Source organism: Delphinapterus leucas, chromosome 9 (assembly GCF_059928025.1).
Source record: "Delphinapterus leucas isolate spDelLeu-1000000601 "Yukka" chromosome 9, BTC_Dleu_Yukka2, whole genome shotgun sequence".
Classification (NCBI taxonomy): Eukaryota; Metazoa; Chordata; class Mammalia; order Artiodactyla; family Monodontidae; genus Delphinapterus; species Delphinapterus leucas.
The window spans coordinates 104,078,056-104,092,865 of NC_143137.1; the positions used below are offsets into that span (position 1 = coordinate 104,078,056).

Here is a 14,810-nt window from a genome sequence, read left to right on the forward strand (position 1 = left end):
TTTTGACAGTTCTTCATTGGGACATTTTCCTGTAAGATCTGGACACCCTACCTCTCATTTGCTCACTGAGCACTGAGATCACTAGTCTTTTCTATGCAAATTCACAATTCTTTCCATTTCATCCAAGATACTGTAAGCCTCTCCTTTTTTGTTTTTTGGGGTTTTGTTTTTTGCTTTTTAATTCCAGCCCCATTTGATGACTATAGTCATTTTCCAAAGAGATTCCCCAAATATAGGTGTTAACCAAAGGTTTCCAACAGGCTCCATCTTAAAAGTGTATTGTCCATAACACCTAGTACATAATGAATTCTCCCCTCATGGATACTGGAGCTCCAATTCAACTCTGGTTGTGTATAATGTATGCCATTTTTTGCCTATCCTAGGACTCCTGTTGCTTACTGGACTAATGTAGAGCACATATTAAGCCTTTCTAGTTGCCTTTTTCAGTACCTAATGTGGCATGATCTGTTGAGCAGGTTATGGTATTTAAAGTAAGCTGTTCAGCTTCTCCACGCAGAAGTTTATATAGTTTATAAACTGCTTATTGTTGAAGTGGTAATGATTTCTTGTTCTAGTCTTGTAATCAATAACCAATAATTATAGAACATATTCCTTTCATATATGCTTAATAAGTCTATAAAATTTGGGGATGGGTGCGTGAAGGGAGGAGTAGCTTGGGCCAGGCAATCTGATGTTTATTCAGTTGTATTAATTCTTTGTGATTAAGGTGATTCAGGTGATTAATCTATGAAGAATTTCTATAATTATGATTTGTTCATATGTCATCCAAATTTGTCCAAAAATTTTTACTTTACAGTCTTTAATCTTTACCCAACTCAGAGAATTCTTCAGTTTCACACTTTCTTTGGTACAAATAATTAACCCCATGTCAACCATCAACATACTCATTATTTTAAAAAAAAATTTAATCAATGATTCAAATAATTTCTTGCCTTCTTTCCAATTTTATCAAATAAGAGATTTATCCTCATTCTCCTTCTTAGAAAGAAAACAGGAAAGAAGAATCTGATTTACATGATAATTTTTGTTCTTGTCAGGTTTTGCGAGGTATAGTTTCATTGTTTTTTTTTTTTCTTTCTTTTTCCTGCATAGGGTGTCAGGAAGCCAAGTGATTATGATCATGTCTCCTGATACTTTTATTTGTGGTCTTGCATTTAAATATAGTTAATTGGATACCAGATTTGTAGCTAATTAATTCATAAACACTTCCTTAACCAAAATTGTAAATAGCAGCAAATTTGACAGAATTTATTAGAAGTACAAGAAAACCATTTAGACTGTAAAAATATAGTAATTCAGTAATAGAATGAGTTGAATGCAGTATATTGAAAGACACTTTTACAATTATTTATAGAAATTTTCATCAGAGGGATGTAATTTGTAAGGTATCTGGAGAAGTCAGTAGATTGAGATGCACCATTAGTGGTTATAGATGAGCACGATTTCATTTACCCCTGCTTCTGACTACATGAGAGGTGCAGGTGAGCATAGGAGAACTGAGCAGAACTAACTAGCTTGTAGAGGGTGTGAACTCATGACCATACCTCATGCTTTACCAGGTAAGGCTTACCAGCCACTGAAAAGTATAAGCCTCTTGTTACTTTTCGGAGTCAAGCCAGAATAAGTACTACAAGTAAAAAGGTAATTAATTATAGGTCAGAATTATGCCTTAATTATTTTGTAAATTTGATTTTTGAAACAGAGCTAGAAGTTCTAACATGTGCTGTATGCCATCTTTAAACCTAATTTTTCTTTATGTAAAGAGTGGAGCAGATGTCTCAAGATATGCTTCTTAAAGATTCTTAAAGTACATTTCTTTAAGAACATTTAATTGTTAGAGTACCCTTCTGAAAGTACATTTAATTTCAAAGAGCTGTCTTGTTTTGCTCTTATGCCCATCCATATATTATTCAAAACCAAAGGGACCAAAAAGTTTGGTTATATATTGAAATATTTTCTTTGTGTTGTATATGGAAGTACTTTTAGAAATATTTGAGGTTTATAGGTGATATCTTTTCAGTTTTACAGGTGTTATTTATATCCTGTGAATTCAAGAAAAAATAAGGACCTTGAGAATTTGTTTCCCCTGCTTCTAAATACATAAGCATCCTTATTTGTTCTAAAATTACATTTATGTGATAATTTTTTCATACTTTATTTCTATTTCAGGCTAAAATTCTCATAGAGAGATTTTTTAATCAACAAGTGGAAGTTCTGGGCAGACGTGCAGAGCCATTGCCTGAGATATACTACATTGAAGGTACTCTCCAAATGGTTTGGATTAATCGCTGCTTCCCAGGGTATGGAATGAATATCCTGAAACACCCAAAATGTCCTGAGTGTTGTGGTATGTAATGAACTATGATTTTATGGTTTATATGTATGAAAATTCACTTGTCTTCATTATGCCTAAGTGAATGTCTATCACTTATTTTTACTATCATTTAGGTTTGAAATAGTGTGTTTGAAAAGACTATGTCAATCTGAAGATTTAAAAAAAAGGCCAACTTAATTCTGGCCTTGTTTTACTACTAGAGTAAAGAGGGGTTGGGGTGTTAAGCAGTTGTCTGGGAGGAAGCACAAATACTGGTTATGAGACACCTAGAGTTACTTAACAGCCAAAATATATTTCTTTTAGAATCAATTTTTGAAGAGTTTACATTTGTATAGTCTGGATTAGGTAACTTTTTCACTTTTTTTAAAAGTAAGTATATGAGTTGCTTTATTACCAGTTGTTCCTTCTGACCGTTGATCCTAGCACTAAAGGATCTGAGCATCTATCTGGCTTCCCCATCTTTGTGCTCATTATAGGACCGTCTATAGAGGCTGTTTAGGATGAGGACGTGGATTTACAGTCTCAGAATTTCCATCTGCAGCTGTGGAGTGAGCCAGTTAACCTTCAGTCTTGAAAGACTTTCTAACATAAATATCACTACATTAGTGCCATTGTTTGAGTCTTCTCTGTTCTTCCCTCTTTTCTACTATCTTATGTTAGATTAAAAACCTTTTCATATGGCACAACACTAAATATTATTTTTGCTTTGCTTTATTTAACTTGGTTAGATTTTGCTTTACTTTTTCATAATATTGGTTTTGTTTAAGGATATGAAATTTGACAAAATGTACTGAAAATTTATCTCAGGAAATACAATACAAATTTAACAAATAAATCACTTACAAATGCCAACCTTGTGACTGTTTTGATAATCTGTGATTACGCATATCACGCTAGAGCACAGAAAATGATGAAGAAAAGCCTGGCAATGCCAAACAGTGAAACCAAAACTTAGTAGTTTAGCTGTCTATTAAATGCATTTATATTGCCTGTCAATAAAGCATTAAGACAAACTTAAAAATTTAAATAGCTGCATCTCATTAATTCTAAGAATTTTGAAATAAACATAGTTCTTTCAGTTGAAATGATAGGTTTCATCATAATGCAATTATTATGAATAATAATTTCATCATTGGAGTTTTTTTGCATGTATAAAAGTTCAGATAAACCCAATTTTCAGGTACTCTAATTTTACCATGTAATTATAACATTCAGCGTTATTGTATGCTGTACTATTTGATCAAGTTCATTAAGCAACTCTTTTACTCCTGACAACAAACACCATGGGAAGTATATAATGAAACTGTTGTATAAATCTCCAAAATATTTTCTGCCCCTAAAATACTGCTTTGCTCTCCTAAATATATGTCTTGGCCCACAGAGCTTAGAGATATAGGAGATGCATCCAGGAAACAATTAGAGAACAAGAGACCACCAAACTACAGGGAAGAGAACGGAAAGGAGATTATATAAAGCAAACTAAGTTAGAGATAGGATGAATCTCTATATAGGATTAATATAATTGAAAAAAAAGGCTTTCTGAGTGATTTGAGACTTGAGGTAAGACTTTGAAGATACAGGCTTAGCAAGTACCACCCAAGCAAGGGCATGACTGAGTGTCAGATTTCTGGGGAATTTTGCTTGACTGGGACTAGAGGATAAGTATCAGAAGAGCTGTGGGGAATGACAGGCTTTGAAAGCAGAGTGGGAGAGTTCAAATTTAATGTGGCAATAAGAGTCATATCTTTGCATAGAGGAGAGAAATAACATTTATTTTTTGAATTTTATGGGATCATTATCATTGCTCAGTACACTTATCAAGTAATGATTTGCTGTATCTCATTTTGTGTTGTTCTATGGTAAATAAATAATTTAGAATTACCTTTATGCTATTATCATCTCTGTTCGATTACTTAAGCGAGACTGAGCTCCTTTTTGCACAGAACTCATTAAATATAATGTGACCTTCAGGTCCCCATCATATACAGTCATTTTTACAGAATTTTTACAGTGATTAATGCAGTCTATATTACAGAAGGCTATTACTCTAAAAATTTTAAAGAGCACATACTATCCAAAAAACATTCATATCATTCTCCAAATTGGTAGGTACTATAAAATATAACAATAGTTATAAGACAAAATTAACATATTAAATGAACTTATCCATTCAAGTGTGAAATGGAATACTAGATAGAAGCACATAAAACATATGAGATACTTTGTAAAGTGACTTAACTTCCAAAATGAAGACACACCAAGTTTATGTTCAGCAAAGATTGAATAAGCATGTCTATTATGTGAGGGAAGTTTATTTACTTTCTCAGCAGTTGGTAAAGTAAACGGTGATGTTTTCTTGTTTTTTGGATATCTTTACTCATTTAATCTTTATGTCTAGATCACAGATAAAGATCGTTTGCTTATAAACCTAGAGACTTAACATTTCTACCTGTATTATTTTTCTCATTTCTAGTTAATTTAGCATTTTAAATTGATTTTCACTGAAAGTACTTCTTTACACATTATCATTGCTTACTATATGCATCATTTTGTCAATCATTTTGATACTGAATAATGAAAAAGTTCTAATTTGTGAATTATAGATGCCTCATAATTTCATAAATTATATCATAAAGATACTACAACCAAAGACCAGCAAGAATATTATATTGTTTCTGATAGAATTTTTTAAAACACAGATTCTAAAATATGTTTTACTGTGTAATTTCTGTAGTTTCTATTATTTCTGTAAGACTATGTATTTTGCTTTCCTTTTTATTTTATTCCTATTTAAGCTCATCAAATAACATTCTTTTTTTGACATAATATCCCACTCCTCCTTCTTCTTCCTCTTTAAACTATGGCACTGTCTCAAAGTTACCTGAAGACCTTCTCAAAAATATATCCAAGGTGTGGGAGCCACACATTTACGTTTATAAGCATCCTAGGTGATTTGATGGACATGAAAGTTTGAGTCTCTTGAGTATTGGTGTTGATAAAGTGATACCTAGATAGGACGCCTTTCCTCCTAATGATGCAGCAGACTCTTTTTCATTGACTGTTATGGATGAATGTATAGCTCACTAATAGTTTATGCAGCACTGTTGTTTTCTGTTGCTTTCTTTATAAGTAAGGTTTTCTGTTGCACATCCAAAGCTTTGGGGAGTGCCAGGAAACTTAAGCAAGGAGCTCTTTCATGGTGATACAGTGTCTGTGTTAGTAGGTAGAAATAATTAGGTTACAGGTTAAACATCTTGAGATAATTTTATTAATAAAGTGTACTTTTGTAATTTAATTTTACAGTGAAAATGAATTGTTCAGTAGATACAGTTGTTTTTAATAAGGTATTTTAGACTCTAAAAATTTATCCTGCTCAGACATGCAACCATGAACTCTTGTTTTAGTTTTACATCTAAGGACCAAAAAAATGTGCTGTCAACAAAGCAGACTTTAAGGCAAGAAGTCTTACTAGTTACACAGAGAGGCATTAAGTAATGATGAAAGGATAAGTCTAACAAGAAAAGGTGAAAATAAAATATTTCTAAATCTGTGAGGATTTAACATAGGTCTGAAATACATAAAACAAAAATTGTCAGGTAATACTGGCATATAAAGCCATATAGAAAAAATTAAGATTGGACCCAGCTAAAAATTCACTTCCAGATGTATTACAGACATATATACATAAAGAACTGTAAATGTTTTAGAATATAACAAGAAAATATCGTGTCTTCAGTATCAGAAAAAGATTTCCAGAAAAGCACACAAAAATCACTAACTTTAATAAAAAACGTTTTTGTCTACATAAAAATTGAGTGCTTATGTTTATCAAAAGACACTGCAAAGAGAGAAAAGATAATCTACAGAATGGGAAAATTATTTATAATGGATATAACCAACAAAAGACTAGGATATATAAAGAACCCATAGAAAACATTTTTTGAAAAGACAAAACAATTTTGAAAAATGGGAAAAGATTTTAACAAGTAATTCACAAAAGAGTAATTCCAAATGGTCAATGGATCCATGAAAATATGTTCAACCTTTTTGTAATCAGGGAAATGTAAATTAAAAACAAAATGAGCTCCTACTACGCAACTATCAGGTGGGCAAAAAATAAATAGTCTCAATACACTAGGTGTTCAAAAAAATGTGGAGTCCCGGAGCAGCATACACTGCCTGAGTATAAATCTTGCCCCTTGGGCAGCAGTTTGGCATTATTGTAAACATGACGATGCACATACTCTATGATCTAGCATTTGACTCTCAGGGAAATTTCCTCTCAGCATATTTTCTCATAGTCCCAAACTAGAGACAACCCAAATGTCTATTCATAGTAAAATGTACAAATAAACAGTGATGTATTCATACAATGGAACGGCTATAATTGGTGAATGGGAATTACAACCACATGAATATGTTTTATAAATATAACTTGTGGAAAAGAAGCTAAGGACAATGGAATCCATGTAATTTAGGCATAGCTAAACTCTGTTTTATAGAGATTTATTTGTGAATGCTAAAAGCTAAAACTATAGTGCAATCCAAGGAAATTATCACCATGACACAGAAGAAGACTAGTGCTGATTTGTGGAGGGGAAGGAGTGTGAGTGGGTGGGACATAGGCAGAGTGTTAAGGGGTGGCAGATTTCTATGTTATGGCCTCAATTGTTTCTAGACAGGTTTTCTATGCAAACATTCATTATATTGTACATTTATGTCTTATTTTTTCCATGTGTTAGATTTCATAATAAAAAGGTAAAAAATTAAAATTTTCCCTTAAAGCTTGAACACCATTGTTAACAACACCAAAGGCATGCTAAGGAAAAATAAGAAGTGCTTTCTTTCTCTAATACTTCAAATTTATAATTTGTGTATAGTATCACCTGATTTTTGTCTTCATAAATTTATAATTTTAACAGAGCTATCAATAAATGGTTCAGTGGGAATAATGAAATTATAATTTTTTTTCTGTTAACCATTAAGTTGTAAATATCATTCCATATTACTCTACTGTATTCTTATTACTTATATTTGTTAAAAATGGCCAACTAATTGTAGGAATTATGTTTAAACATTTTGTTTATGTTGGAATTTAGATTATTTCCTATTTTTATTATTATAGTAAATGTTATTTACAAGAATACTTAACCAGCTTTTATTTTTTGAGTATTTACTTGTATAAATTTACAGAAATGTGAGTACTAATCTTAAATAATGGGCATTTTGAGTTTTCACATTTTTGGTGTGTTATTTTAACAGTTCAAAACGTTCACAGTATCTTAACCTCTCTCACAATGTATGTGTAACTACAGACTTTTTTTTTTTTTGCGGTAAGCGGGCCTCTCACTGTTGTGGCCTCTCCCGTTGTGGAGCACAGGCTCCGGAGGCGCAGGCTCAGTGGCCATGGCTCACAGGCCCAGCTGCACCGCGGCACGTGGGATCCTCCCAGACCAGGGCACGAACCCATGTCCCCTGCATTGGCAGGCGGACTCTCAACCACTGCGCCACCAGGGAAACCCTACAGACATTTTTGAATGTCCTCTAATTGATTCTGAGCATGACTTTTCAAAAATTAAAAAGCAAAATTTTATAGCCGTGTAAAGACTGTATCTCTCACCCTGCTGTGTTCTGCTTAGACTGACATTTTTATCTGGGAGATTTCACAGGTCTGCCTGCCACACAGAGCTTGTTAACTGGACAACCATCCATAGAACTTTATAACTGCTCATTCCCTTCTCTCTCCCCCACTGCCTTCCTACAGTTAAATTCTTGTTTAGATCTTTCACCCAAATTCATCTGCTTGTCTTCATCCCCACTGTAGTCATCTTAATTTGGATTCCATTTTCTTGTGCCTGGAATGATTAGTCTTTTCCTAACTGGTATCCCTTTACTTTTTCTCCTTTTCAGTCCATAGCTCACATTGCTTCCGATTATACTTGTAAATTCCAAGTGTAATCACCTCATTATTTTAAAACCTACAATAATAAAACCCTGGCTTCATAGGATAACTTATTATACCCTTTGTAAGCCAAATCTTCCTTATCTTGAGCAACTAACCCTTTATTGTAACACTGATGTCATTTTTTATATTTTATTCCTCCAGGAAATGCGTTAGAATTCAGCAATACATAGCATGCTTACTAAGTGTCTGGCACTGGGGATACATTGATGACAGACATGAACAAGTTGCTTCTCTGGTGTTTATATTTTGTCGGGTCAAGCAGCTTATAAACAAACAGGTGAATAAAGTCATTGCATATGATGATAGGCACAATAACAAGCATTAAACAAGGTGATATGATGCACCCTAGTGTACCTGGCAGGATTTAAACAGTAAACAGGAGGTCTGCTCACTAGTATTTTGAATAGGATTGAATGAAAGTGCCACTGTCAGAGGTCTGGGTAGGGATAAGGGATGTTGAGGCCCTGGGACTACAGCATCTTGAAGAAGCTACCATCCATAGGCTTGAAGAATGATGAGGGAAGAATGAGACAGTGGCCTGTGAGAGCTGGGGAAACAGGGCTGCCTGACACCAGCTGAGCTGTAGGCGCACAGTGAGGCAGCCACTCCGTAAAACTGGCAGGAGTCAAGAGGAAAATAAATGTCCTGTCCTGCTGTCCTCTCATGGAGCCTTCCTGTGGCCAGACCCAAAGGAAGGGAACCTGGGTGATGGAGTCCATAGAGGCTAGCTCCAAGAGAGGGAGCAGGGCAGAGAAGGGTGGGTGATGGACCAGGTTTGGGGTTCAATTGGAGACTACCATGGAGAGTGTCTAGGGGGAAACTAGGGGATCCATCAATTGGATTGTCAAGGATGACTTCACTCAGAAAGTGACTCCTGGGACTTCCCTGGTGGTCCAGTGGCTAAGGCCCCATGCTCCCAATGCAGGGGGCCTGGGTTCGATCCCTGGCCAGGGAACTAGATCCCTCATGCCATGACTAGGATTTCACATGCTGCAGCTACAGATCCTGCATGCCACAACTAAAAGATCCCTCATGCCGCAACTATAGATCCTGCATGCTGCAACTAAAAGATCCCACATGCCGCAATTAGGACCCGGCTCAGCCAAATATAAATGAATAAATAAATAAATAAATTTGTTTTAAAAAGTGACTCTTGAGTTGAGCCCTGCATGATAAGTGGGAGAAGATTATACAGAGATTTGTGTACCGAGTTTTCCTAGCAGAGAGAAAACACATACAAAGGCATGACTAAGGATGACATGCTTCAGAGCTGATTACTGGCCACAGCAATAGAAAGTAGATTTAGTATATTTAAGACACAATCAAGAAAAAGTGTTTATGGAATGTAAAAGCAGGAGGAAAGGGAAGAATAAAGAGTGGTTCTTATGTTTAAACATGAGTAGGTGGTATATACTGAAATCCCAGTTGAATTGTTTTATATTATGTGAAGTTGTAGTCTGATTTTATTTCATGTAGAACGCCCAGTTTCTCAGCATGATTTATTGAGAAGTTCATCCTTTATCCAGTGCTACACTTAAGTATCTCTAAAGGCAGATATGTTTCTGAATACTCTTGTTCCACTGATACGTTCGTCTATCCCCAGCAATTGCGCTACTGGGCATATACCCTGAGAAAATCATAATTCAAAAAGTCACATGCACCCCAATGTTCATTGCAGCACTATTTACAATAGCCAGGTCATGGAAGCAACCTGAATGCCCATCAACAGATGAATGGATAAAGATGATGTGGTACATATATACAATGGAATATTACTCAGACATAACAGGAAATTAAATTGGGTCATTTGTAGAGATGTGGATGGACCTAGACTCTGTCATACAGAGTGAAGTAAGTCAGAAAGAGAAAAACAAATACCGTATATTAATGCATATATGTGGAATCTAGAAAAATGGTACAGATGAACCTATTTGCAGGGCAGGAATAGAAACACAGGTGTAGAGAACAGACGTGTGGACATGGGGGAAAGGAGAGGGTGGGATGAATTGGGAGATTAGGTTTGACATAAATACGCTACCATGTATAAAATACATGGCTAGTGGGAACCAGCTGTATAGTACAGGGAGTGCAGCTCAGTGCTCTGTGATGACCTAGGTGGGTGAGATGGAGGGTGGTGGGAGGGAGGTCCAAGAGGGAGGGGATACATGTATACATATAGCTGATTCACTTCATTGTACTAACAAGTAGAACAATGTACTACTACATTAGTTAGTACTACAAGTACTAACAATGTTAGTAGAAACTAACACAACAGTGTAAAACAGTTATACTCCAATTAATAAAAAACAGTTATAACTTTTAATGAGTCTCAGTCTCTGATAAGCCATGTCCTTTTGTATTGGGTTGGCCAGAAAGTTCATTCGGGCTTGTCTGTAACATCTTACAGAAAAACCCAAGCGAACTTTTTTGGCAAACCCAATGTCATGAGATCCATTGCCTCTCCATTCAAACTTTTGGATCAGCTTGTCAAGTTCTATAAAAATGGCTGTTGGATTATGATCGCCACTTCACTGAATCTACAGTGCTATTTGGGAGAATTGTCATCCTACCAGTATTGAGTCTTTCAATTCATGAACATGATGTGTGTGTGTGTGTGTGTGTGTGCATGCACGTGCACGCACATGTGCTTCTTCATTAAAATATATCCCATTGTCTTCATTTAAATGTATCCCAATTATAATTGTTCTTATAGAGGTCTTACAAATATTTTACTTAGATTTATATCTAGGTAATTGATTGTTTTAAACGTCTTATTTTGATATAATGTTGGACTTCAGGAAAATAGTACAAAGTATTCCTCTTTAACTTTCACCAAACTTATTGCTATAGGCTGAATATTTGTAACCCCCGTAAATTCATATGCCAAAACCTAATCCCCAGTGTGGTGGTATTTGGTGGTGGGGACTTTGTGAGTTGATTTTTGTATATAATGTATGATAAGGCTCCAACTTTATTCATTTGCATGTGGATATTCAGTTTTCTAGCACCATTTGTTGAGATGACTATCCTTTACCCATGGAATGGTCTTAGCCTCCATGTTGGACATCAGTTGACCGTGTACACGAGGGTTTGTTTCTGGGACCTCTCTTCTGTTCCATTGGTATGTATGTCTGTGTTTATGCTAATATCACACGGTTTTGATTACTGTAGCTTTGTAATCAGTTTTGAAATCAAAAAGTGTGATTGTTCCAAATCTTTCTTTTTCAAGATTTTTCTGGTTATTCGTGGATCCTGGAGTTCCATGTGGATTTTAGGATGAGGTTTTCTATTTCTGAAAAGAAAAAAATACATTTGGGATCTTGATAGGGATTGCATTGAATTTGTAGATTGCTTTAGGTAGTATTTTTATCTTAATATTAAGTCTTCCATGAACACAGGATGTCTTTCCAAATTTACATTTCCTTTAATTTCTGTCAGCAATGTTTTGTAGTTTTCAGTGAATAGATCTTCTGCCTCCTTGGTTAAAGTTATTGCTAAACATTTTATTTGTTATGCTATAGCAAATGAATTGTTTTATTCTTTTCCATGTTGGATTATTCATTGCTAATTTATAGATATACAACTATTTTAGCATATTGGTTTCAGATGGTGTGATTTTGCAGAATTTGTTTATTAGATTTAGTAGGGTTTTTAGAGTGTTGAGGATTTTATGCATATAAGATCATGACATCTTTGAACAGAAATAATTTTATTCTTCTTTTTCAATTGTATTCATTTATTTTTCTTACCAAATTACGCTGTCAAGAACTTCTGATAATGTTGAATGTAAGTGGCAAATGTGGACATTCGTATTGTTCTTATCTTAAGGAGGAAACTTTCAGTCTTTCATCGTTGAATATGATGTTAGCTGTGAGTTCTTTGTATATGGCCTTTAACATGTTTAGAGAGTTTTCTTCCATACGTAGTTGATTATTGTTATTATAAAAGGGTATTGACATTGAAAAAATGTTTTTTCTATGTAAATTGAGGTGAGCATATGTTTTTTCCCCCACATTTCATTCTGTTAATATGGTATATTTTATTGATCAAGGTTTTGTATGTTGAATCATCCTTGCATTCTGGGAGTAAAACCCACTTGGTCACAGTTTACAATCCTCTAAATATGTTGCTAAATTTGATGTTCTTATATTTTGTTGAGGATTTTTGTATTAGTATTCATAAGGGATATTGGCCTAATTTTCTTGTAGTGTCTCATCTGTCTGGCTTTATAGGATGAGTTAGGAAGTGTCTACTCCTCTGACTTTTTGGATGAGTTTGAAAAAAGAATTTGTGTTACTTCTTTAAATTTTAGTAGAATTCACAAGTGAAGCCATCTGGTTCTGGGTTTTCTCTATGAGGAGGTTTTTGATTACTGATTTAATGTTTTACTAGTTTCACATTTATTCAGATTTTCTATTTCTTTATGTGTCATTTTGGTAGATTATGTGTTTCTAGAAATGTGTCCAGCAACTATACTCCCCCCAAAAAAAGAAAATCAAAGAAAAAATAAAAATCCTAACCCCCCCAAAAAGAAAGAAATGTGTCCATTTCATTTAGGTTATACAACTTACTGGTGTACAGTTATTCATAGTATAGTTTTATATTGCTGTTAGTGTAAAATCAGTAGTCATGTCTCTGCTTTCACTAATATTGTTATTTTAGTATTTTAAGTCTTTTCTCTTTTATTCATTGCCAATGTAGCTAAAGTGGTTAACTTTCTTGATGTTTTCAACAAACCAGCTTTTGGTTTTGTTGATATTCTCTATTACTTTCCTATATACATACATATATATATATATTTTTTTTTTTTACCTCAATTTTAATCTTTATTATTTCCATCATTCTGTTGGCTTTGTGGTCAGTTTGTCCCACTTTTCCTACTTCCTTAAGTGAAGTCAGTTTAATAATTTGAGATCTCCATTTTTTGATCTAAGTATTTAGAGTTAGCACTTCTTTTGCTGCATCCCATAAGCTTTAGCATATTGTGTTATCATTTTCATTTGTCTCAAGTATCTGTTTCCCTTGTGTTTATCAATTGATTCATTAATTGTTTAGTAGTATATTATTTGATTTCCAAATATTTGTGTACTTCCCAGTATTCCTTAATGTACTGGTTTCTAGCTTTATTATATTGTAATCATAAAAGACACTTCGTATTATTTCAATTTTTTTAAAGTTTATTCAGACTTTTTTTGTTACATAACATATGATCTGTCCTGAAGAATGTTCCCTGTGCACTTGATAAAAATGTGTATTTAGCTATTCTTGTGGAGGCTTCTCTGTATGTCTCTTAGGTCTAATAGGTTTATAGTGTTGTTTAAGCTCTCTATTTCCTTATTAATTTTTTTGTATGGTTATTATTAAAGGTGGGTTACTGAAGTCACTAATATTTTATAGCTCTCTATTTCCCTTCAGTTCTTTCAATGTTTGCTTTATATATTTTGAGACTCTGTTTCTAGGTGAGGTGCATATATGTTTATAATTGTTATCTCTTCTTGATGAACTGAATTGTCCATCATTAATATGTAATGTTCTCATAACAATTTTTGTCCAGAAGTTAATTTTGTCTGACAGTAGTATGGCCACCCCAGCTTTCTTTTGATTAATCTTTCGATTAACCCTTGCATGTAAGATCTTTTTCTGTTCTTTCACTTTCAGCCTATTTGTGTTTTAGAACTAAATGGGTCTCTTGTAGTTAACAGTTGCATCATGTTTTTTTTTCTTTTAATCCATTCTGCCAATATCTGTCTTTTGATTGGAGATGTTAATCCACTAACATTTAAAGTTATTACTCATAAGGAAGGACTTCTGTCATTTTTCTATCTGTTTTCTATATTTCTCACAGCTTTTTTGTTCCTTATTTCCTCCATTCCTGCAGTCTTTTCTGTTTAGTTGATTTCTTATAATGACACTTTTTGATTCACTTCTCATTTCCTTTGTATATATAGTAAAGTTCTTTTCTCTGTGGCTACAGTGGCAATGAAATATAACATTCTATTATAACAATCTAATTATAATGGTTATCAACTTAATTGCATTCAGATATAAAAACTCTCCTCCTTTACAACTCTGCATCCCTCTTAAATTATTGATGTTCTAAATTATATCTTTAATATTGTGTACCCAATAACATAATTTATAATTGTTTTTATGCATTTGTTTCTTAAATCCTGTAGAAAACAAAAATAGTGGTTAGAGCCTGAAACTACCTTAATACTGATATTTATACTCACTATGTGTTACCTTTACTAGAAATCTTTATATGAAGATATAAAGTCAGATGAAGTCTGACTTTGAGTTACTGTCTAGCATCCTTTCATTTGTACCTTGAAGGGACTCCCTTTATCATTTCTTTTAGAACAGATCTAGTGGTAATGAACCCCCTCATCTTTTCTTTATCTTGGGATGGCTTAATTTCTCCAGAATTTTTTGAAGGATATTATTGCTGGATATAAAATTCTCCGTTGACACTTTTTTTTTCCAGCACTT

General features: G+C 34.0%; 1 protein-coding gene across 1 annotated transcript in view; it reads left to right on the top strand.

The window, feature by feature from the left end:
• Positions 1-14,810, top strand: part of ZPBP (zona pellucida binding protein) — a 102,858-nt gene that overhangs the window by 62,770 nt on the left and 25,278 nt on the right. Inside the window, exon 7 of the mRNA XM_022593239.3 lies at positions 2,191-2,368. Coding sequence (XP_022448947.1) covers positions 2,191-2,368 — 178 coding nt within the window. The remainder of the gene's footprint in view (positions 1-2,190; positions 2,369-14,810) is intronic.